Source organism: Malaya genurostris, chromosome 2 (assembly GCF_030247185.1).
Source record: "Malaya genurostris strain Urasoe2022 chromosome 2, Malgen_1.1, whole genome shotgun sequence".
Classification (NCBI taxonomy): Eukaryota; Metazoa; Arthropoda; class Insecta; order Diptera; family Culicidae; genus Malaya; species Malaya genurostris.
In genome coordinates this window covers 329316985-329342022 of record NC_080571.1, presented here as the reverse complement: position 1 = coordinate 329342022, position 25038 = coordinate 329316985, and the positions used below count along the sequence as shown (strand labels likewise).

The 25038-nt window shown below is 38.5% G+C and overlaps 2 protein-coding genes across 12 annotated transcripts in view; one reads left to right on the top strand and one right to left on the bottom strand.

Annotated features, from left to right (window-relative positions):
• The first annotated feature begins 8170 nt into the window (after positions 1–8170).
• Positions 8171–12041, top strand: LOC131431490 (spermatogenesis-associated protein 20). 2 transcript variants are annotated; one of them, XM_058597239.1, is made up of 5 exons: positions 8171–8725; positions 9248–10840; positions 10907–11115; positions 11188–11397; positions 11459–12041. In XM_058597239.1, the coding sequence occupies exons 1-5, from the start codon at positions 8373–8375 to the stop codon at positions 11722–11724; spliced, it is 2631 nt and encodes an 876-aa protein (XP_058453222.1). In that variant the 5' UTR covers positions 8171–8372; the 3' UTR covers positions 11725–12041. The 2 variants fall into 2 exon arrangements, with proteins under 2 accessions (XP_058453222.1, XP_058453223.1); XM_058597240.1 differs by lacking the exon at positions 8171–8725 and adding an exon at positions 8852–9016.
• A 5789-nt stretch (positions 12042–17830) lies between these two features.
• Positions 17831–25038, bottom strand: part of LOC131431488 (AP-1 complex subunit gamma-1) — a 65293-nt gene continuing 58085 nt past the window's right edge. For 7 of the 10 annotated variants that reach the window (XM_058597229.1, XM_058597233.1, XM_058597236.1 and 4 more), the window contains 8 exons: positions 21264–21648; positions 20985–21198; positions 20704–20842; positions 20350–20635; positions 19826–20281; positions 19623–19763; positions 19364–19471; positions 17831–19303 (listed from right to left, as the gene is read on the bottom strand). In XM_058597229.1, coding sequence (XP_058453212.1) covers positions 19196–19303; positions 19364–19471; positions 19623–19763; positions 19826–20281; positions 20350–20635; positions 20704–20842; positions 20985–21198; positions 21264–21648 — 1837 coding nt within the window. In that variant the 3' untranslated portion in view covers positions 17831–19195. The remainder of the gene's footprint in view (positions 19304–19363; positions 19472–19622; positions 19764–19825; positions 20282–20349; positions 20636–20703; positions 20843–20984; positions 21199–21263; positions 21649–25038) is intronic. The other 3 variants (XM_058597235.1, XM_058597237.1, XR_009229682.1) reach the window with 2 other exon arrangements.

Below are 25038 nucleotides of genomic sequence, written 5' to 3'. Positions count from 1 at the left end.
TTGTTTTTATCTTGGATATGGGTAGTAACTGGAAAAGCCAAGAAGATCTATTCCCTTGGTCTCGGTTTAATAAAGAGATGGAGTTATTTTTGAAAATTTCTAAACTTTCTGCTGAATCTAATTTCCATGGATTGGAAATTTGTCTTAAGATTTTTATGTCATTAGTAGAGAGTTCATGATCTTCAAAAAGGGTAACAAAGTGGTAATTATGGACAAAGAAGATTATGATAATCTGATAATTAAAAAAATCAATGACGGCCCTTATAGGAAACAAAGAGCCGACCCCCTTCCAGATATTATTAAAAAAGTAGATAAAACTCTTCATGAATGCAACCCAAACTTCGATATCAATCTCAGTAGTCTCAAAGTTTCTAACCCTTCTTTATCCAAAATAAAAGGACTACCAAAGGTTCATAAACCTGGTAACGAAATAAGGGAAATCATTTCTTCAGTAGGGGCCCCAACTCAAAAAATATCCAAATGGCTAGTAAAAGAATTCCAATCTATGCCAAAAAAATTCTTCAGTAAATCAGTTCCTAACACACAGACATTCGTTACTCAACTTCAGAATTCAGGCGATATCAAAGATGACGAAATGATGGTATCTTTCGATGTAACCGCCTTATTCCCAAGTGTCCCAGTGAAGGACTCAATCAATCTGTTGGAAGATTGGTTACTTCAACAAAATAGTAGTAGTTTATGGAAATGCAAAGTACGGTCTTATCTTACTCTAACTCGGCTTTGCATGGATGTAAATTATTTCAAATTCAGAGGGGAATTTTATAAACAATTACAAGGGGCACCAATGGGCAATCCACTCTCCCCGTTTTTATGTGAATTATTCATGGCAAACCTTGAAGAACTTCTAAATAAGCAGGGATTATTACCTAATCGCTGGTGGAGATACGTAGATGATATATTTTGCATCATCAAACGCAACGATTTATCGAACTTTTTAGAAATAATTAATAATTTACATAAAAATATTAAATTCACCTATGAGGAAGAGAAAGACAACAGTTTACCTTTCTTGGACATTCTTATTGTCCGGGAGGCAAAATCCTTAACTTTCGAAATATATAGGAAGCCAACCAATACGGACCGTGTCATACCAAATACTTCTAATCATCCCCATCAACACAAAATGGCAGCATTCCACCATATGATTCACAGAATGCTATCTTTGCCCCTTAGAAAAGATGCTGCGATAAAAGAGAAAAACTTTATTTTCGAAATTGGAAAGTTCAATGGATATCCAGAGCATACAATTCAAACCATCTTCGATAAAAAATTAAGACTGTTGAAAAAACAATCACTTACAACTTTGACCCCCCCTTCTGAAAATTTTAAAAGAATATCAGTGGACTTCAATCAAAACATTTCACACCCACTAAAATCAAAACTAAGAAAATTTGGTTTAGATTTAGTGTTCAGCAGTATGAACTACCAATTGAAAACTCTACTAGGTTCTACAAAAGATCCTACAGAGAATTTGAAAAAGTCTGGGGTATACAAAATCTCGTGTCCTCATTGCGATAAAATATACATCGGACAAACAAAGAGAACACTGGACATTCGTTTCAAGGAACATATCTCAGAAATAGCGAAAGCATCCAAAGAATTGGAAAAGGGACTACCACATCACTTCAAGTCAAAAGTAGCAGAACATGCCTTTTTTGAAGATCATGAACTCTCTACTAATGACATAAAAATCTTAAGACAAATTTCCAATCCATGGAAATTAGATTCAGCAGAAAGTTTAGAAATTTTCAAAAATAACTCCATCTCTTTATTAAACCGAGACCAAGGGAATAGATCTTCTTGGCTTTTCCAGTTACTACCCATATCCAAGATAAAAACAAACATAGAAAACACTTAACTCTTCCAGTTTTCTGTTACCTGTTTTTTACCTTTCATTTTGTGGTTTACCTACTTACGTTTCTACATACTTACGTTTGTATAAAAGGAACTTCATTGCAGCATTCTTTCAATAAACTTATAAAACCGATACACTGAAGAAGGATGCAAATAGCACTCCGAAATACGTATCTGTATTATAACGTTTTATACACTTTCGGAAAAATAGTGACTGTGAAAATAGTGACTTTGTGAGAGTGTAATGACGTGATATAACATAGTGGAATTCAACGGTACAACAACAGTACTATTAGTGACAACATTCTACTAACAGCTCAAACAAAAATTTAGTGATAATTAATTAGTTTGGTTCGTTTCAACGTGGGCAGTTTTCCGCAAAATATTTTTTTCTTTTGACTCACCTTTCATTATACCCAGAACGAAATATTTTGAAAAAACTGTAAAAAATATTAATTGCAATTTAGGCAACATAGGCTACTATAGGTTTCGTAGAGCACTTATGGGACTATCATAATTAATTAGTTTGGTTCGTTTCCACGTGGGCAGTTTTCCGCAAAATATTTTTTTCTTTTGACTCACCTTTCATTATACCCAGAACGAAATATTTTGAAAAAACTGTAAAAAATATTAATTGCAATTTAGGCAACATAGGCTACTATAGGTTTCGTAGAGCACTTATGGGACTATCATAATTAATTAGTTTGGTTCGTTTCCACGTGGGCAGTTTTCCGCAAAATATTTTTTTCTTTTGACTCACCTTTCGTTATACCCAGAACGAAATATTTTGAAAAAACTGTAAAAAATATTAATTGCAATTTAGGCAACATAGGCTACTATAGGTTTCGTAGAGCACTTATGGGACTATCATAATTAATTAGTTTGGTTCGTTTCCACGTGGGCAGTTTTCCGCAAAATATTTTTTTCTTTTGACTCACCTTTCATTATACCCAGAACGAAATATTTTGAAAAAACTGTAAAAAATATTAATTGCAATTTAGGCAACATAGGCTACTATAGGTTTCGTAGAGCACTTATGGGACTATCATAATTAATTAGTTTGGTTCGTTTCCACGTGGGCAGTTTTCCGCAAAATATTTTTTTCTTTTGACTCACCTTTCATTATACCCAGAACGAAATATTTTGAAAGAATCATAGAAAAAACTGAATGCAATACGAGGAGTTTTCGGAAAATAAATATCTTCGTTTTTTGTTTTTTATGATTTTTGAAAGAAAAAGTTTTGTAAATTTAATTTTATTCACTTTCTTTATACAATGTTTTAGAAATACTTCTCATGATTTACGACAATGCTAGAAAAGAACGCGCTTGTTGGTGAGCTTTAGTCGGGGAGTTCACGTTTTGTTGGCTTTCCTGCTTTCGATATCTGCCACCAGGGCGTATTCAGTAGGATATTCTTCCCAAGCTTTTTAGTTGGTCGCTATTAAGGTGGCAGTTCAATTTTTCGAAAAAGCTTTTTGGTTGCTGAGAGAGCTTTGGTTGGTGAGAGCTTTAGTCGGCCAATTCACGTTAGTCCGAGGATGTTGCCTCATAAACGCCAGTAACAAGTGCAGATTGTTGAATGCTAACATTGCCAGAGATGCCAGGTAAAAATTTCAAATATCTTCAGACAGGGTTGGAAAAGTCTATATAGCCAAAAAATCTGCAGTCAGCAAGTATGTCTTGCTGGCAGCCTTTTCTCTATAGAGTATGATAAGCTAAACTGATTTGGCGAGCAAAAAAAAGGTCGCGATAATTTCAAAAGTCTGTAAATCTCTAAGTCTGCGAAAAACTCGATTTTCAAAAGTCTGCACAACAAAAAATGTCTGCAGCACTATGTACGAAATCTGCAAATTTACAGACAAATCTGCAGATCTGGCTTCTCTGAACATTGCTAACCTAATCAGGGATACAGGTCATTTTTTTCAAAAATCTGCGATCAAGCCAAAAACCTGTCTGGGAAAATCTGTGCCCGTTTCCCGTACCATAATAGCAGATCGAAATCAATTTGGAGAGCAAAACAAAAGGTCTCACTACCAACACGCTCTGTACCTTCTCCCTCAACCGCTGTGTACTTTTTGGTGCTTTACTGTGCTCGATTTAAAAAATCTGTGATCATTTTCAGAAATCTGAGAAAATCTGTGTCTTTTTTAACACATGGATCAACAAGTCCCGAGACTAACAATGGAAACAACATTTTTTTTGCAAAAATTTTTTTTATTCATCAACATAATCACCTTTTAGGGTGATACAATGGTTCCAACGTTTTTCCAATTTTTCAATACCATGTTTATAAAAAAATTTATCTTTCGCTTCAAAATAAGCTTCAGTTTCAGCGATGACCTCCTCATTTGAGCCAAATCTTTTTCCCTGGAGCATTTTTTTAAGATCAGCAAAGAGCCAGTTGTCACTGGGGGCTAAATCTGGCGAGTATGGGGGGTGGGGAAGCAGATCAAAGCCCAATTCGTTCAATTTCGCCGTTGTTTTCATCGACTTGTGGCAGGCTGTTTTTGTTCCATCGAAAGCAATCGCGGCACCCACTTGGAAAAAACCTTTTTCATGCTCATTTTTTCATGAAGGATAGTAAATACACTTCCATATGATATCTGTGTCATCTCAGCAATCTCACGGAGTTTCACTTTACGATCTTTCATTATAATTTTTGTCACTTCACTCACATTTTCCGGTGTAACGGCTTCCACATGTCTACCCGAGCGTTCCGCTTCATTTGTGTCGGTACGACCACGTTTAAACTCGGCGAACCACCGACAAATCGTTGCTCTTGATGGACAAGAGTCCGGATAACATTTTTCAATCCATTGTTTCGCTTGCACGGTGTTTTTACCCATTAAAAAACAATATTTTATCAAAACACTTTCCATTTTTTAAACAAACTACAAAACGACTTTACTCCAACCTCGATAACTCAGCTGTTTCTGGTCGGATCGACTTAAAATTTTGACCCGTTTCAAGAAAAGGTTAGTACTCTAGAGAGACGTGGTTACTGGTTTACTACGAGCGCCATTTCTTCTTTAGTCTCGGGACTTATTGATCCACGTGTTAAAATCTGTGCAGAGAATTGAAAATCTGTGAAACACAGATTAACCTGTGAACCTGGCATCCCTGAACCTAATAACCTCTCTTTTTCCAAACACGGTTGCCGAACAGAATTGCACGCAGAGAAATTGAGCGTGTTTAAAATAACAAAACAGTTAGTAGTTTTTTAAATTTTATTTATATTCATTTCAATCTAGAACATGATTGTTACAAATCAATTTCTCACTTCAACAAAAACAATGATCTCTGTTTGATTTGAATCAAAATTTTGGTTCAACCAAACCAAAAATATATTTGTTCCGGCTGAGTTTATTGTTGAAATAAACTAACCATTTTTACATGTCAACCAAAGTTGAGTTAATGTTATCGGCAATGTCCTCGTTGACTCACTCCTGCTATACCTTCATATCAAGAAAAAACTTGGTTCAATTTATCTATGATATTATTTGTGTAATGATACAACTAAGTTCCCTGTTTAAATGAACCGCGTTAGTATTATTTCAAATAAACCAGAACATTTTTTGTCGCCCGTATAAACCACAGCATTTTTGTCTCCCGCGTAAGAAGTTTGCTTCATTCATTTTCTAAGGGGTTTTCAACAATTCAAGTGCATGTATTGATGATTAAGTATATTTTAAAAATTATTATGCAATAATATTACATAACACATTTTCTTTACAAAAAATATTTGATGTAGGTTCTCTGTTTTGGCCGGACTGATGTAGCACCGAATCGTTTGCATGCTATAAAAATAAAAAACAGGGCTTTACTGCGGTATGCGAATAATTCGATCGTGTAGTAACGGGAATGACGAAACGATCAAATGTCTGAAAAAATTCAAAATTAAAGATATTTGTTTTCTAGAAATTTTTAAACCAATATACATAAATCGAAATAAAATTAGTTAAAATATAACCCTGTAAATTAGTTTGAATGAAATAATTTTTTTTAAAACATGTTTTAATTCACCTAGTGCTGTAATGATGCCTTTCTCATATCAATCATACTATCATATACACTAAGGTCTCTTTTTACACGGGGGTTACGTACCGTGTTAAAAAAATCCGTGCAAAAGAAAACCGTGTTAATTGCGAAAACCGTGCAAAAATAAACCGCGTGCAAAATTTGATGTAATAATTCTAAAAACCGTAAATTTGATTATTTGTTTGTTTTGTTTTGGATAAAATGTAACTTTTGATAATTTGAAAGGAAAAAAAGCTTTTTTTAACTCCCAAATTTATGCAAGGTGCACATAACTGTGAAAATGTAACTGTTATTTCACAATAGAAACAGAAATCTAAAAAAACAGCCTGAGGTTACGAGAAGGGTCCAGTCATACATGATTAAACACATTGGATGGCAAATTAAAATTAAAACACTTGGGAAACGCATTGTACGATAAGCAAATTATTCTTAACGGCTTTGAACGACCTTCTGTATAATGCATTCAGTTTTCAAAAGAACGATAATAAGTACAATTAGAACCCATAAATACTTTCACTACAAAAAAAGACTTGAGAATAAGTTCTTTTCAATTCCGAAGTTGCGATGTATAATAAACACTAACGATCTTAACAGTAATTCTCAACTAAACTGAGTGGGAAGACATGGGTATTGGATAAAGTGGGGATAAAGTGGGATAAAGGACTCATAAAGATCTATGCACGCAACGACAAAATCTAAAGGGAAGAATTTATAGAGATGATTATGGGTCAAATTAGAAAAGGTATTACAATGTGTCAAAATCATTATACTATTAGAGCTATCATTCAAATGGGTATAAAACACTGTACTGCTCGATATGATGAAAAGTTGAAGAGATTAGTAAATTCTACTAGTTCTTCAACGCTACGAAATTCTCGATGATATCAATGACGATGCTGACATCATACACCACAACTGAGCGGAAGAGTCTATGAGAAAAGTTAGAACACATATTTTCTTTTTTTTGTACATTTTACCCCATAATTCCCGAACCGCAAGTCGGATCCAAATAATATTCAGGAATTTTTTATGGGACCTCAAGACCTTTCATTTGAATCTAAGTTTGTAAAAATCGGTTCAGCCGTCTCTGAGAAAAGTTAGTGCACTTATTTTCACAATTTTTTGTGCGTTTTACCCCATAATTCCGGAACCGGAAGTCGGAAATAATATTCAGGAATTTTGTATGGGACCACAAGACCTTTCATTTAAATCTAAGTTTGTGAAAATCGGTTCAGCCATCTCCGAGAAAAGTTAGTGCAAAAAAAACATTACTTACACACATACGCACATACACACACACACATACACACACAGACATTTTGCGTACTCGACGAACTGAGTCGAATGGTATATGACACTCGGTCCTCCGGGCCTCGGTCAAAAGTCGGTTTTCACAGTAATTGCATAACCTTTCTATATGAGAAAGGCAAAACAAACAAAAATGTATGGTTCCAACAAACAAAAGCGTTAGCTAAAACAGTTAAATTTAAGGTAATTTATTTCAACTAAAAAGTTTGTGAATTCAAAGCGCAACAATTCTTAACTTTATCTAAAGTTCGTTCGCTCATAACAAATTTTTCAAATGGAATTCATTGTGAAATTGTTTGCCAAGAAATTGAGAAGAACGCACAAGTGAAATATTTGTTGCTTTTATCAAAATGTTTTTTGAAACAAACTAACACACTGAGTAAAATTGACTATCTTGTTTTGTAGTTTCAAGCAGCAATATTTTCTATATTAAACCAGATTTTCTTTTGTCACTATTTTAACAAAAAAAAAATCGTTGCGTGAAACCCAAATTTGGTTATATTTACATGTTCTCTCTGGGTGTACATGTTTTATCGAAAAACAATTAAATGTATAGTTTGCATATTGTTTGAAAAATCACGTGCACAATAAATTAAATTGTGAAGCCTAGAAACAGTATATTGAATCGTTGGAAATGAAAAAAATCTTGTCAAGATACAATAAAATTGTGACCCATAGATCTAATTGTGAATCAATTGTTTATGCTGTAAAATCAAAGGTTTATTTTCTTACGGGTTATCAAGATACAATAAAATGTATTGTAACCCATTGATCTAATTGTGAATCAATTGTTTATTTTTGGTGTTTAGTTCATTTTGTTGCTCAGTTTTCTTGTTTTCATCGCATGAAAATAGATTGAAGGGACAATACACCGAACTGGCCGCACTGTTCTCGTGTCAAGTTTTCTATGTTTTCAGTTCTTACCACCTGTTTTGTCTCCCTCTTTCGTCACACACACGATGCGATTGTCAAAATATTTTGCAATAATCGGTCGCGTAATCAACAGATTCGAGCTCCGTTTCGTCTCGTGATAGTTGATGGTAGATTGAGGAGGAATTTTAACTACAAGTGAAAATGAGAACAAAAAATATGGTCCAGGATTAGATCGTAACATCATAGGCGCACACCGCAGACGCTTACGTGTCTTGCTATGTTCCAAGGTGTTGCAGCAAAGGTGAACCATCTAGCAGGATATTTGCGGACTAGTTGCTTCCCGACTGGAGGTGGTCTCACCAAATCCTGCCAAAGACGAACCAGTTTCGCGTACCCGGAGGGAACAGCGTATTCCAGTGCTAGCGAAAACTCTAATCAGAACAACAAAAACAACAGGCAAATCCAGCAGCATCCGAAACCAGTAGGTTATTGTCATCATCATTGTTATCATCATCAGTGTCGCTATTACCATTACGGCCGTCATCATCAAAACGCAGAGTCAGTCACGTTCACCGATCAATATCTGCAGCAAGTGAGGCAACGAGTACAACGCTCCATTGGACAAGTTTGGTGAGTTTTTTCGTGTGTAAATACACTACAGACAGTTATATAAGTAAATAAATGATTGCAGTGTATGCCTAAATGTATTGTTTACTACTGATGCCTTGAAACATTGGCTGAGGTGTTCATTGAAAGATTCGTTCGAAGAAAAAAAAAGTTTCATTTTACATTAGGATGCTAACTTTTAGATCGAATAACAGGTTTCCTGGATGCAATGTTTACACATTCTATGAAACGATTGCGTGTTTTTTCAAAGTACAATCTATGCGATAGGGATAAGAACGAAGCAAATACATAAAAGTAGGTAATAAAATTGATAATTGAATTTAATAGAGAAAAATATCTGCCGAATTAATCTGTAAACTGACACTAGTTTGAAATTGAGAGCTTCTATAGTTCCATTCTAACGTCATACAATGTAGAATCAGAATTTATTTGAGTAAATTCAAAACTATATTAATGAAAAATTTCAAACATGAATTGATATTACATGGATGTATAATTAATTAAACGACTTCATTTCGATTTCAGCAAATTTTGCACAAACACAATCAGTATGAGTTCCAATTCGCCATCCGGATCATCCGGGGATCAGAAGCACACAAACCGATTGATAAATGAAAAATCTCCGTATTTGTTGCAGCATGCGCACAATCCAGTTGACTGGTATCCGTGGTGTCAGGAAGCAATTGATCGTGCCAAAGCGGAGAACAAGTTGATCTTCCTGTCGGTTGGATACAGCACGTGCCACTGGTGCCACGTTATGGAGAAGGAATCGTTCGAAAATGAAGAAGTAGCCAAGATCATGAACGAAAATTTCATCAATGTAAAGGTCGATCGGGAAGAACGCCCGGATATCGATAAACTGTACATGACATTCATTCTGCTGATCAACGGTTCCGGGGGTTGGCCGATGTCGGTCTGGTTGACACCGGATCTAGCGCCAGTCACGGGGGGAACCTATTTTCCGCCTAAAGACCGCTGGGGAATGCCAGGGTTTTCCACAATTTTGCTGAAACTAAAGAACAAATGGTTGACTGATAGTGAAGATCTAGCATCAACAGGGCGTTCGATCATCGATGCAATTCAAAAAAATGTCGAAGAGAGACACAAGGAAGAACCGGAACGCGCTTTAACAGCAGAGGAGAAGTTTAAACAGTCGAATGCAATTTACAAGCGCAACTTTGACCCAGTGTGGGGAGGATCATTGGGTGCTCCCAAGTTTCCGGAAGTATCTAAATTGAATCTCATGTTTCATTCTCATATCCGAGATCCAGCAGGAAAAATTCTAGGTGTCGTGCTCAATACACTGGACAAAATGGCTGCTGGTGGAATTCACGATCATGTATTCGGAGGGTTTGCCAGGTACTCCGTGGACAAGAAATGGCATGTGCCACATTTTGAGAAAATGCTCTATGACCAAGGACAGCTTCTGATGGCCTATTCAAACGGGTACAAAACGACCAAGAAACAACTCTACCTGGATGTGGCGGATTCCATATTCAACTACATTTGTAAGGATTTGCAACATCCGGCTGGGGGATTTTATAGTGGTGAAGATGCTGATTCGTTACCAACTTGGGAAAGTTCTGACAAAATTGAAGGTGCTTTCTACGCATGGACATACGCCGAGGTACGGGATCTGTTAAAACCAAACTTGGACAAGTTTGGTGATATCGGCGAGGTAGATCCAGTCGATGTCTACACAGAGCATTACAACATTCAGGAAACCGGTAACGTAGAGCCTAGTAGCGATCCGCACGGACACTTACTTGGTAAAAACATTTTGATTGTGTATGGATCCGTCGGTGAAACGGCTGATAAATGCAAAACTTCTTCGGAAGTTGTTAGTGGTATTGTTAAAGTAGGTAACGCGATTCTACACGAAGTACGAGATAAACGCCCGAGGCCTCATCTGGACACTAAGATTATCTGTGCCTGGAATGGACTAATTCTTTCCGGTTTATCTCAACTGGCGTGCATCAAGGATGCGCCAAACCGTGAGAAATATCTCCAAGCGGCCACGAGTCTGGTATCATTCATTCGTGAAAACCTCTTCGATATGAAAGCAAGAAAGCTACTGCGGTCGTGTTACGGTGATGATACTGAAAAGGCGAAGTCACTGTAAGAATCAAGTCAAGGTTTGAGCTGTCATGTCATGCGATACTGATTGCTGATAAATATTTGCAGGGAACATCCCATTTACGGGTTCATCGATGACTATGCCTTTCTTATCAAGGGACTAACCGATTACTATCGAGCCTCTCTGGATAAGAGTGCGCTTTGGTGGGGCAAAGAATTGCAGGAAATTCAGGATCAACTATTTTGGGATCAAGTCAACGGTGCTTATTTCTACTCGGAAGCCAACTCCTCTAACGTAGTCGTGCGATTGAAGGAAGGTAGGCATTCACGCGGTCAAGATTTTTTTTCGTTGGAGGCTATTGTCCATCAATCAAATGAATCTGTTACAGATCACGACGGAGCCGAACCCTGCGGAAACAGTGTTTCCGTTCATAATCTTCTTCTGTTGGGAGATTATTTTGAGAGTGAATCGTTCCATGATAAGGCGAAAAAAATCTTGAACTACTTCTCAAATGTAACCCCTTTCGGTTATGTCCTACCGGAAATGATGTCCGCAATGTTGTTGGATTGCCATGGTCGCGATATGTTGGTGGTTGTTGGTAAGTAAAAATTGTTACTGATACTCATGAAAGGTATTAATAGAGCTAACTTTGTAATCAGGCCCAGATGGTCCAAGGACTGACAATTTGATCGATGCGGTAAGAGATTTCTACATGCCTGGCTTGACTATCGTCCGATTGAATTCGGTAACGCCGGATCAACACTTGGCTGGGAAAACGCTCAAGAGTTTTAGGATGCTTCAGGACGCTCCGACGGCTTACTTCTGTCACAACAAGGTCTGTCAAATGCCGGTCACTGATCCAGCGCGATTGACTGAGGATTTGATACCGAAACACATATTCGACTATACCGAGTACGAAAATTGATTTTTCGAGGCCTAAGGTTCTTCGTACGCTGAATAGGTAATGAATGGATGTTTTGTTACTAGCTAGGCAATCGAAAAGAGGAACTGGTGGCCCTAGATCGTGAAAAGTTGTTGGACTTGTTACAGAATTAGATTCATACTAACGATATGTCGTTAGCTTTTATTCGTCTCACGGTAGAACATCAAATGTTGGTCACAAAAAAAAGCTTAACGAGAAAAAGTGTATAGTTCCAAAATAACATGGAATAAAACAAAACGCAATTATACCGACATTCTAAATTATCAAATATAGCGCACCGAAACGAACGAATATCATAACCAGTAGTCATATCAATTTTAATCAAATGTTTCTCCGTTTATCACATTCTAAGTGTTTTATTATGAATACTTCCTTGCTTGCATGTTCGTCCTAATGAAAATAAACACGTTCGTTTTACATAAGCAAAAATTCTTGTTAATGGAATTGTTTTGATTCAACGATAGCAAAAACAAAACTAGATTATTAGTACCATAATGTGATAAATGATTGTTCAAAAAGCTCCTATCAAAAGCTATTGGGACCGACATGCGAGTGTGGATGGATTGTCATCGCCGTACTGCTAAGCTAGTGCGCAGCATGTCTTGGACCTTTTGTTACAATTGGCCGATATGCTGTGGAAACTGATACAACAAAAAAGCCTAGACGAAAAGAATACTCTAGTTGGAATAAGTGAATAACATGTGATTTAGTGATTAAAGAAAACTAACGGATCTAGTGCCAATGTTTTGGTGGAAAAGCGCTAGTTCAAGTACCGAAATAACCTTATGAAACATGAACATTTTGAACATTTCTGACATAATGATACAAAAGGAGAGGATTTGAGAAATAGCATAAACTAAATAAGCATGAGATGCAATTGATATTGATAGATACATTACTATCCCGTTTTACTATCGTTTTTAGTCTTCAATTACAATTTACTAAAATATAATTGAAATAGAGTTATCAATAAAAAAAATATAACATATCTTTTTTTTCTTCGTGACTCGGAGTGCAGTATCCCTTATTTTAATCTATTCAATTGGCTGAGGTGGTTTGCTAGAACCAATCAGCTACAGAATGTGTATAATGAACATTAAAGACCGTTTCGTCAATTACAGCATTATAAACGTACACTACCCACACGAGACTAAACCCGACGACGACGAGAAGAAAGTGAAGCTGTAACGAACCTACGACAGCTGCACACAGCGAAATGTGAAACTCGTCATCTACGACATAAACGTCGGTCAGGTAGGCCAGGTGACAATGTACTGCTGGAGAGCCTGTGGAATGGTAGTCCGAAGAGCTTTCTTCCCCCGCAAAGATATCTAGGAGATCAAATAATCAACATACGGAAAACCAAATCGACGGAAAATTCTTCGTCGTAGTCGTAATCTATCAATCCGATGCTGAATCAGAATATTTCAATCGATTGCGAAATTTTACATTCTGTATCTCGGGCCATACAAAAGCATCACTCGATCGAAATGAAGACTACAAATTTTCACATTCGATCGAAATAATCCGTTTCAATCGAAATACATAATAGGGGTGAGTGTTCGCACTTATCGTTGCGTAAACACTGATTCGGTCTTGTCGCAATCTGTATGCGGTGTGTTGTGGCGATGGTCTTGAAGGATTGTAAGCTGATATCATCATGTTATCTACCGATTGACTAATAAAAGTTGCTAAGAAAGTAGTATTGAGAAATGATACCGTTTGAACTCAAACTAAGCATCTCAGCAGTCGCCCGCCCCCATCGCTATCGTTCACAGAAAAGGATAAAAGATAAGAAGTATAGGAAATGTAGATGTTTTACTTACATTCCCGGAGGACGACGACTTATCATTCTCTTCCATATTTCAAGAATTCGCTCAAAGCTAGCGAAACGACCATGGAATAAGATGAAAAGTGGGTTTTCTCCGAAAAATGAAATTTAAATTAGATTCCTGTCAAATCAGGAATCCAACCTTCATGATCACTAGTCCTCTGTAATCATCAACTGACGTAAAATAATGATAAAGATACTTCATGAGCCGCTCTAATTGAATGCAACTTAGGTTTTTTAATTACTCCTTCGAATGACACGAATGAATGAATAAAATATATCTATTTAACATGAATACTTTAATTTTTGTTGACGGCCGCATGCACGCTCGAAAGTATGTATGTCAAATTCGTATTACCGTTTACGTTCGAATTAATCGCACTCTCACACATCGTACATACATAAGAACAACGCCAATCCAACTTTAAACCATCATTCGCTGATCTTGTATCATCGTTCTTGTTAACATCCGTATTGACCATTCGGCGATCACATACTTTCGAACGAATATTTATTTATTGCATTTTATTGCAATCTTGTCATGTTTTCGAAAGTCTACATATTTATTACATTGGTAAAATAGCGGTAACGAACTTGGTTGGTAAACGACTGGACAATGCGCAATTCAGGCCCCAGTGTGGCTCTTAGCCTCTTGTCCAGTAACTTCTATCCCTACCTCCCCGCGGTGCCGGCTGGGGTACGAGCAACCATAGGAAAGATCGGGTAACCAACCCCGGTGGGACCTTGGTCGTATGATGACAGGGAAGGGGGTCCTCTTTAGAGAATGTCGGAGCGTCTGTACTCCATGTTAGGAGCGGCTTCAAACAGCGTCTGTTCTGGTATCCAGCGGCTGAGTATGAAATGCTGCACCCCGTCCAGCTAAATCCAAGGTGGCAACCCCACCAACGGGATCGTCCTAGTGTTAGTTGGGACGTTAAACAGAGCAAGCACGATGATCCTCCGGCGAGACAGGGGGTTGGCGTAGGCCTAATAAGCCGCCCATAAAACATTTATCACTAATAATAAAGGAGAGAATACGACCCGGAACAATCGGCATAGACCCACGCGACGAAATAAGGACTACGATTGGAAACTTGAAACATGGAACTGCAAGTCGCTAGGTTTCGCAGGCTGCGACAGGATAATATACGACGAACTAAATCCCCTCAATTTCGACGTCGTAGCGCTACAGGAGCTTTGTTGGACGGGACAGAAGGTGTGGAAAAGCGAACATCGAACGGCTACCTTCTACCAAAGCTGTGGCACAACGAACGAGCTGAGAACTGGCTTTATAGTGCTTAGCAAGATGCGTCAGCGAGTGATTGGGTGGCAGCCGATCAACGATGGGATGTGTAAGTTGAGAATTAAAGGCCGTTTTTTCAATTACAGCATCATTAACGTGCACTGCCCACATGAAGGAAGACCCGATGACGAGAAAGAAGCGTTCTACGTGCAGCTGGAACAAGCCTATGGCGGCTGCCCGCGCAGAGACGTTAAAATTGTCATCGGTGACATGAATGCCCTGGTAGGAAGGGATGCAATGTACCGACCGGTAATCGGGCCGAACAGTCTGCATGCAGCATCGAATAACAACGGCCAACGATGTGTCAACTTTTCGGCCTCCCGAGGAATGGTAGTCAGAAGCAAAAAGGTGCTACTCCACAAAGCTACCTGGAGATCACCTGGCCAACAGACCGAAAATCAAATCGACCACGTTTTGATCGACGGAAAATTTTTCTCGGACATCAACAATGTTCGCACCTACCGCAGTGCGAATATAGATTCGGACCACTACTTGGTTGCTGTATGCATGCGCTCAAAACTTTCGACGGTGGCTACCAAACGTCGAAACCGAACGTCGCGGTTTAACATCGCGCGGCTCCGGGATGCTGGAGTAGCCCAAGATTACGCGCAACAGTTGGCAGTGGCACTACCAACGGAAGAGCAGCTTGGTGCAGCTACTCTTGAAGATGTGTGGAGAGACATCCGTTCTGCCAAAAGTAGCACTGCATCAGCAATGCTAGGCACGGCGGCTCCGAACGTAAGGAATGACTAGTTCGACGACGAATGTGAACAGTTAGTAGCCGAGAAGAATGCAGCTTGGGCGAATAAGAAGAGCAAGGATAGACACGAGTGGCAGGATAGACACGATTCAGAAAGTCCGTCCAGCTACTTGGTTTCGCTGATGATATTGACATTATAGCACGCAACTTTGAGTAGATGGAAGTACATCGGACTAAAAGCTGAGGCCAAGCGGATCGGACTAGACATCAATGTGTCAAAGACAAAGTACATGAAAGGCAGGGGCTCGAGAGAAGATAATGTCAGTAACCCATTACAAGTTCTGACTGGCGGTGATGAAATGGTCGACGAGTTCGTTTAGTTGGGCTCACTGGTGACTGCCAATAATGATACCAGCAGAGAAATTCAGAGACGCATATTGTCAGAAAATCGTGCTTACTTTGAACTGCGCAGGACGCTTCGATCGAGCAAAATTCACCGTCGTAAGAAGTTAACTATGTACAAAACACTGATTAGACCGGTTATTCTCTGCGCCCACGAGCCCTGGACAATGCTTGTGGAGGATCAACATGCACTAGGTGTTTTTGAATGGAAGATGTTGCGGGCCACCTTTGGCGGAGTGCGGATGGAAGACGATACGTGGAGAAGGTATAAGAAGAAGCGCGCAGCGGACAAGGTGGAACGATCAAATTGAGGACGACCCGCGGACCCTTCGTAACTACCGAGGCTGGCGGCGAACAGCCATGAATCGAGTTGAATGGAGGCGCCTTCTTTATACAGCAGAGACCCGCGTGGTCTACGACTGGAAGAGTCAGAGTAAGTAAAATAGCTTAGTTGGCCGCCCATGCATGGTACTTAGGGAGGCGTAGATCATGCTCAACGTGCAACCTAAACTGACTTAGAACATGGACTGATCAATAACGTAGATGGCCACACCCATGCAGGTCAATGTGGTAAGGGAAGGGACGTACATTTACAGTTTCCGTCGCTGGAATATTTTTCATTTTCGCGAATCAGCAATTTTCAATAATAACACTTTTCACTAAACAGCACACACTTGCCACAGCTGCCCTATCACTCAAAATAATAGTTTCGATCAATTACTTTACTATAAGTTGCCTGATACACATTGAAATTAGACTTTTTTGAGAGCAACACCCAGCCATGTAAAAAATTCAAAAATCTTCAGACAGGGTTGCAAAAGTCTGTAAATCCGAAAAAAAATCTGCAGTCAGCGAGTACGTCTTGCTGGCAGCAATCATATAGTATCATATAGAGTATGATACGCTAAACTGACTTGGCGAGCAAGTCAGGTCGCGAACAATTTCAAAGTAAATTTTGACGAAAACTCGATTTTCAAAAGTCTGCGACAGACTATGCAACAACAACTGTCTGTAGTACTATATATGAAATCTGCAGACTTACAGATAAATTTGCAGATCTGGCACCTCTGCACCCAGGCACCGCTTCCACCGCTTCGCACTCCCAGTGATGCCAATTCTTCATCCGTGGTTACGATTTTTCAATACAGAGAGCAGTAGTGTCCTCCATGCAATGCGAGAATAAATCAGCTAACTATTGTTTACAATTCGATCTCAACATTTTTCCAAGCATTTTTTTGTGCTCGCACCCAAAAGGTCCCAAAATGGATTGGCCCTATCAGTCGCCCGATGCCAATCCAATTGAGAACGTTTGGGCTCAAATGAAGATGAAGCTTGGGAAGAACCGACCACACTATTTGAAGCAGCTTGTTCACCGAATTCACAAAATTTGGAGGTCGTTTTCAGAAGAATACACGCAAAATTTCGCTCAAAGTATGTGGCTTCGAAGGTGTGAAGCCATTATAACCGCTGAAGGGGATTGCACTTGCTATTATTGTATTTGCATGTATGTTTTTGAACTGCACCTTTGTGTGTATTCAAAAGTATTTTCTTGTTGAGTCTTTTCATTTTCTCACAACAGTGACCACGCTCATATGTAACAGACTGTATATTTGTTAAACTTATTCAAATGCATCATCATTTTAAATTGATCTTCGGAGAACCAACCCATACGGTGAAGTAATCAAATCACTGATTGTGAAATGACTCATTCCTTCTGTATTACAGGTTCGAAGCACAGTTTAGAGAAAACCTTTGTCTACATACCTCTTTAGAATTTGTCATCCAGACAGCAAAGACAGGGAGTTTCGGACGTTTCAGTTTAACTGTGTTCATAACCTGTAAAAAATAAAGCTTATTTCAAAATCCTTCATACACAATCGAGCATGTATTTATACACATATTTGTAGCTGTTATAACGTATATTTGGGGTTTACTCGTTACTCGTGCAAGGATATCGTCTTCGTTTCGGAGGATACAAGTACAAAACCCTTTGACATCATATTATTGTGTCACTCTCTGTCATGCTCATGTTCGCCTAGGACTTACAGCCTACTCGCTACATCATACCACTCAATAGTTTTAACCACTAGTTTATTCATAACTAAATAATCATCTACTAATGTTCCGGTAGTTAATTTGTCACTTCCGTTGCTTATTTCTTTTTTTTTTTGTTTTGTTTAGATTAGCTCATGGTATAAAAATACTGCTTCGTCTATGTGAATGAAAAAGCATCGCGCGCACGTATCAAACAAGCTAAATAAAATACGGTTGGCTGGATCGAACCATGAACTCAGATGTTAGTCAAGCACAAATGGTAAGTAAATATTGTCTTTTATGTCGATATAACTTAGGAGTAAATGTAAATCACTTTAAGTCGTTGGGAAAGCTGATGCTCGTCAAACCAAACAGCAACAAATGGACAACACACAGAGGAAGAAAATTCTATGAACTTTCCTCACGTTTGCTTCACCCACGGCACTCACCACCACGCACTTAAATGGGTTTCTTGGACGGAAAACAGTACATTTGCTTCATACAACTGCTACACCATTGTTTTCAAAATGCAATGATGAAACCTTAAAATAAACTATTGATTGAAAACATATTGTGTTTCAAGATTTTTTTTCTTTCTGAAAGCTACAACGCTAGAGACGGTTTGCGTCGTCTTTTGAGCTAACTTTTTTTCCCTAAATTGCCCTTTCTTATACTCAGTTCGTCATTGAGAATCCTAAGGTTGTCTTCCATTTACTTACAAGGATTAATTCTAATATAATATCGCATCTCTTCTATTTTAGTAATATTTACAACTATTTACGTACACTCGTGAAATGCGATTCCATGCTAACGAGTGGTAAGTATATTCATAATATCACTAGCAGATAGCAGAATTCAATTATTTCTGCTAGATTATTAGTAGTTTGGGTAAATTTAATAACAGGATGTGTTAGTTAACTAGTTTTGGGAGTTGTTTCATGGTTAAAACAATAGCTTATCATAAGTAGTTATGTCAGTTTAGGAAAATGACCGCGTCCGGAAGATGTAATGAAAAAAAAAAAATATGGGCAATTTTTTTTTAAACTGCAATCATACGAAACAATAAAATCAGACAGAAACAAACAACTAATACTTTGACCAACACAAAGGTGCCTACCATGATTTGTTCAATCGGCGAACCAAACTAAAACTTAACCGTAATGTTTACGTTCCAATTTGGACCTCATTCGAGCGGTGTTTGCTCCTCGGGAAATCCAGAGACCTCGGTTTGTTCCAGTACAGGACTACCGTCGCATTGGTACGATATCCGCAGTCGCATTCGAAGGGTGGCCTAGACATGAAGAAAATAAGTTAGGTTAGATTGATTGAATTGACTCAATGTGATCAATACCTTAGCAGTACTGGAGATTCGCATTTCCTGTGTGATTGTTCCACCGGGAGGTAGCGTTGAACCGGATGGTGACAGCATCTGCAGCGAGAAGCTTCTTGGAACGGCAGCCTGTAGGGTTAGAAGATCGCAAAATGAATTGAAATTTTAGTCCAATATGAGTCTTTTTTTATATTGAAAACTTGCACTTGGTAAGTGGATTGTCTCTTTGTCTTACGTATGTCATTTTATCAAGAAATACCGTAAACTAAAATAAACTTACCTGGAACAAATATTGTTCTAGTGTGGTTAACGAATTATTTACAGCTGTCATGATAATCTGCAGACATCCGCCACTTTGTTTTGCTAGTAACTGTACTAGTAGACCGTTTTTATCTAATGCTGTCAGTGTTTTCGAATGTTCCTGAAATGTAAGTAGAAATATATAAAAAGTCAAGCAACGCCAGAGACAAGGATCGAACCAACCTCATTGTTATTGAATGTGGAAAAATCGCTGAAGATGTTTGTACCGGCCCCGAGGTTGTTAATTAAACCACCTGAGCCCATGGGTGAAACGATGTTTCCTGCTGGGATGGCCGTGGTCGTTGGTGATGCCAGATTAGAGTTCAGCAGATTGTCCAGTGTACCGAACGATGAAGATCCGGTGACTACTGCAGATGTCACATTGGTCATTTTAATACTATTGTCATTCAAACTGTTTAGATCCAAACCAACACCGCTTATGGGTGGAATCGCTGCCGGTGGGGTACTGACAGGCATGTCAAGCCCACCCAGTAGGTCTAGCAAATCCTGATTGTTCGAAGTACCCGTCGCGGATGTCTTACCGTTGACCGTGGTTGAGATGATGGAATTCGGTGTAGTAACTAGTCCGATGCCTTCCGTGGGGTCGTCACTTCCACCGAGAAGATCCAGAAGAGCGCTCTGGACCATACAGGAAAAAGATAGATATAGGAAAGGAATGGTTTTATACATAATTCTAACAAACTTACCGAGTCTGTTCCAACCTTGGTATTATTGCCAGAAACGAACCCGCTTATTTCCAGCTCATCACCACCACTCTCAATCAGATCGATACTATTCGAGTGCTCATCATAAATTCCCCCGTTATCTGTTCCGTTCGCTAGTGATTTTTGAATTTTCGGCATTTTTTCTAAAAGAGCCGGACGCAGATGGCTATAGTCACGGAAGAGTTGGGAGAATTCTACACCTCGCTGCTGCAAATCAATGTGCAGATGAGTGCCAAATGCTTCAATAATCTGTTTAGCCTTTGTTTCCCTGGATAAATTCGGGTGATGTCGAGTTACTTTTTGATGATCAAAATTTATTTGGAAATAAAAACTTACTCCTCCTTGGACTGAATCCGGGTACTGAGCTTGGCCAATGAAATCAGTGCGTATTGCTTGCTGGTCGTCGATACCGGAGTACCCCATAGCAGCTTCTGATACAGCTCCACCAGTTCGCTCTCTGCAGGAATTTCAACATCTTTGGTTTAGAGATGTTAACGTGCGGGAAAAAAGGAAAGCAAAAAAAAACTACGTTCTAACTACCTGGTGTAAACTATTTCTATTTGTACGTTGGATTTCTATATGATAAATTTTCTTATGTAACTTTTGGTGATCATTACCTTCAAGGCGTTCACTGCTCAGCAGCAAATCTCCGTATTCACCGATGGTCCAAACAGCTACTTGCAACAAGGGTTGTTTGTCTTCGAATGAATTTGTGATATTGTGGAGAGAATCCCACAACCGCAGACCTATGTAGGCTTGTTCCTCTGGCGGACTATTAAGGATCAATTGAATTGTGGAAGACGTGACATCATCTCGGACATAGTTTCCGGCCTGCAAGGAAAATAAAAGAATGTTGTAAACTTCACTGAATAAAGTAAGCTCTCATCGAATCATACCGCAATCAAAACACTCAACAGCGTGTCTAGGCGCCAACGGATCGACGTTGCGTACCGCTCGGCCACGTGCACCATCCTACTGCTGCACTGTGCCTTGAATTCCGCATCCGCCTTCTCGAGGAAGATCAACAGTTCCTTCGACATCGCCCGAATGTTCTGAGAGTTGATCAACGCGAACGACAGTTCCATCGCCCGACGTCTTATCGAAACGTCCGGATCCTTGAGACACTCGAGAATCGTACTGCGATGTCGCTGTACGGCGGAGATATCGGCATGCACCGTTCGAAGCAGCGTGTTCAGGGCCACGTAGCGAATATTTTTGTCGCTATTAAGCAGAAATCGACCTAGGATATTGACTGCTAGTACGCGGAGTCCGCCTTCCGATCTGAAAAAATGGACCACGGCAATTATTGTATTGTATTTTGTGGGGTAACAGTTTCCAAAATCATCTCAGCTTAAGTAGTCATATTATATGCAAAAACTATTAGTTAGAGTAAGATCTACTGTCTCTTTTTAATTGATTGACTGCAACGGTAATATTAAAATAGGTGCATTCGCTTTGAGATTTCGCGTCGCTATGACAGCAGTATTGCATAATTTTTTAACTTTTTTCAGGGGTATTTTTTTGGAATCAAAGCAAAGATATTGTATCCGGTTTTATCACAATTCGTTGATTAAAAGTCGAATAATTGGTAAAATAACCATCGATTTTATTCACTAGTTCTTTTAAAACGGCATAACTCCGGAACTACTGAACGGATTGCCATCAAACTTGGCACAGATACTTATTGCTCTTCAGAAATGATCATAAGAGTATTTTTATGGGCGAGGGAGCGTAGCAAGTGTCCTTAACAGGGAGGCATGAAAAGAATTATTTAATTTGACCAAAATCGATACTTTTTTAAGATCATAGAAACATTTAGCATACCTTAGATATGATAATATGGAAGATGGATGTAGCAAGTGCTTTTAAAAAGGGGGTGTATTATTTGTAACGGTATAACTCCTAAGCTACTGAAAGAATCGCTATCAAACTTGGCACAGATACTTATTGCTCTTCAGAGATGGTCATAAGAGTATTTTAATGGGAGAGGGAGCATAGCAAGTGTCATTAAAATGGGGGGTCCATAGAAATCGATTCCTTTTGAAGAACATGATGCTCTTTGAAAAAGAGGGGAAAGTGTGTAGTAAAAGTCTTTAACATGGGAGGGGGCAATGATTTTTTTTTATAATTTAAAGAGAATCGATAATTTTTGATGGCCATCCATACTTTTTGAAAAACTCAAATATGGTCTAAGGGGATTTGAGAGGGGGTTGATATAATGAGTGCCTCTTAAAAAGGTTTAATGTGAAGTCGATAGAATATTCCAAAAAACGATACTTAGTACAGCTATTTTTAAGGGGGCAGATATTTATAACAATTTAAAGATGATCGATATAAAAACTCAGTAAATTATCCCCAAACTTGGCACAGATAATAAGATAAATTATCCCCAAACTTGGCACAGATAAGATAGGATATTTTTTGCCTTTCTCATATAGAAAGGTTATGCAATAACTGTGAAAACCGACTTTTGAACCGAGGCCCGGAGGGCCGAGTGGCATATACCATTCGACTCAGTTCGTCGAGTACGCAAAATGTCTGTGTGTGTATGTAACGTTTTTTTGCACTAACTTTTCTCGGAGATGGCTGAACCGATTTTCACAAACTTAGATTCAAATGAAAGGTCTTGTGGTCCCATACAAAATTCCTGAATATTATTTGGATCCGACTTCCGGTTCCGGAATTATGGGGTAAAATGTGCAAAAAATTGTGAAAATAAGTGCACTAACTTTTCTCAGAGATGGCGGAACCGATTTTCACAAACTTAAGTTCAAATGAAAGGTCTTAAAGTCCCATAAAAAATTCCTGAATATTATTTGGATCCGACTTCCGGTTCTGGAGTTATGGGGTAAAAAGTGCAAAAAAAAAAGATATGTGTTCTAACTTTGCTCATAAATGGCGCGACCGATTTTCACAAACTTAGATTCGAATGAAAGGTCCTGTAGTCCCATACGTAATTGCTAAATTTTATGCGGATCCGACTTCCGGATCCGGAAATATAGGGTAAAGTGGGTTAAAAATTGTATACCATCACTGAAAATGAGGAAAAACCTTAAAAAATTTTCTAAATCGACCTCAAATCTTTTCCAATTGATAGTATTTATCAGTAGACGGTCAAATAAACCGATTTCGGTTATTCTTTCAAGAATCGCAGTATTATATATGATAGTATGATTGATATGAGAAAGGCATCATTACACCACTAGGTGGATTAAAACAGGTTTTTGGGATATTTATTGCAGACCACGTTGGATTATCAAAGTGGATGTGAAGAATTTTGTCTCTCCTTTTGGCTTCCATTTGGAATAACTTTTGACTCACTGCACGAAATACCGTGAAATTTATACCACATAAAGTAGGCACCTAGGTAAACAAACCGCAGTAAAAGAATTGTTTCAACGATCACTTTCCGTGCCGCTGCGATACAATAAATGTTTCCGGATTCTAATTGGACAGAACTTTATGCAATATGATTGCAAAACTTGGAATAAAACACGAAAAATCGACTCTTCACATTTAAAAATCGAAACCGGAAATTGTTTTATGTGAAATGTTTTTATATTATTTTCTCTTTCAATGAGCTTTCAATTTATATCTGAACTGCCAAAGACACTGTTTTTGTTCTATCGAAATTAATTTTATTCGGTACAAACAAATCAGGAACAAAATTGGTAAATTTCGAACAATCAAATTCTGTGACTGGATATTTGACATTGATGTTTCTCAACCAGACACTCGAGCCCACGTACAAAAACTTGTCAATAAGAAAGCTCGTATATCAAGGAGTATTTCCGTGCCGATGACTGAATGAATACAGGAGATAAAAATAATGCAGCCATAAACGGAACATTTGTGAGCTTTACCCTTTATCGGAGGTCACAACTCCCTGTCACAGTTAGACTGACTAATGAATAGCAAAGACAGAAAGTATATTTGACGCGTAATCAAAAAAGTTGTATCATACTGCTGAAAAAACGGTCCACCACTTAACATAATCGGCAGTATTTAATATTAATAACCTCCACATCATTTGAGGCAGCTCAAATATGAAGCTCTGAACTAAACTTGTAAGCAGTTTCACAACCATTATCTTTATACACTGTCTTGAGGGATTTGGATCAGTATCCCTATAGACCGGAGCTAAAAAAAGTCATTTTCATTGACTCAAAATCTACGAAAATGACGAAAAATAAATGTTATTTTCAGCTGCGCTAGTAAATTATGAGAACGAAAGCCATGTCCGGTCAATGACATAAGCGGAACATTAGTTTCAAAATTGTGTTTTTTTCTTTCATCTACCCTATCAATTTTTCTCGGTTTTCAGTGAAAAAACCCATAGTTATGCAGTGTCGATGTTCAACCGAAGTTTTGAGAATCGATAATGACAGAAAACGATTCACAATGACTTTTACCTGTTGGTGTTCGAATGTGTGGTAGTTTTGGTTTCCAAAGAGCTTCTGGGGTGATTTATCATATTTTAGTGTAGGTTCATTTCAGATCGACTTTAACCGTATGGTCTTTCGCCGAGGGAAGAATGAGAATTGAAATTCTACTGATTTTCCCTGTAGACGTTAGTTTGGTTTTGTCTTGTCATAGAGGAACGAGTGACGTGAACAGTGATACTCTCTTTTTTTTGCAATGAGAGACGAAAATGCTTCGGTTTGTGCGTAA

Coding starts and splice junctions, on each gene's coding strand:
- LOC131431490 (XM_058597239.1), top strand. CDS start 8,373: ATGTTCCAAGGTGTTGCAGCAAAGGTGAACCATCTAGCAGGATATTTG. Junction 10,841..10,906: donor ACTGAAAAGGCGAAGTCACT/GTAAGAATCAAG, acceptor AAATATTTGCAG/GGAACATCCCATTTACGGGT. Junction 11,116..11,187: donor AGTCGTGCGATTGAAGGAAG/GTAGGCATTCAC, acceptor AATCTGTTACAG/ATCACGACGGAGCCGAACCC.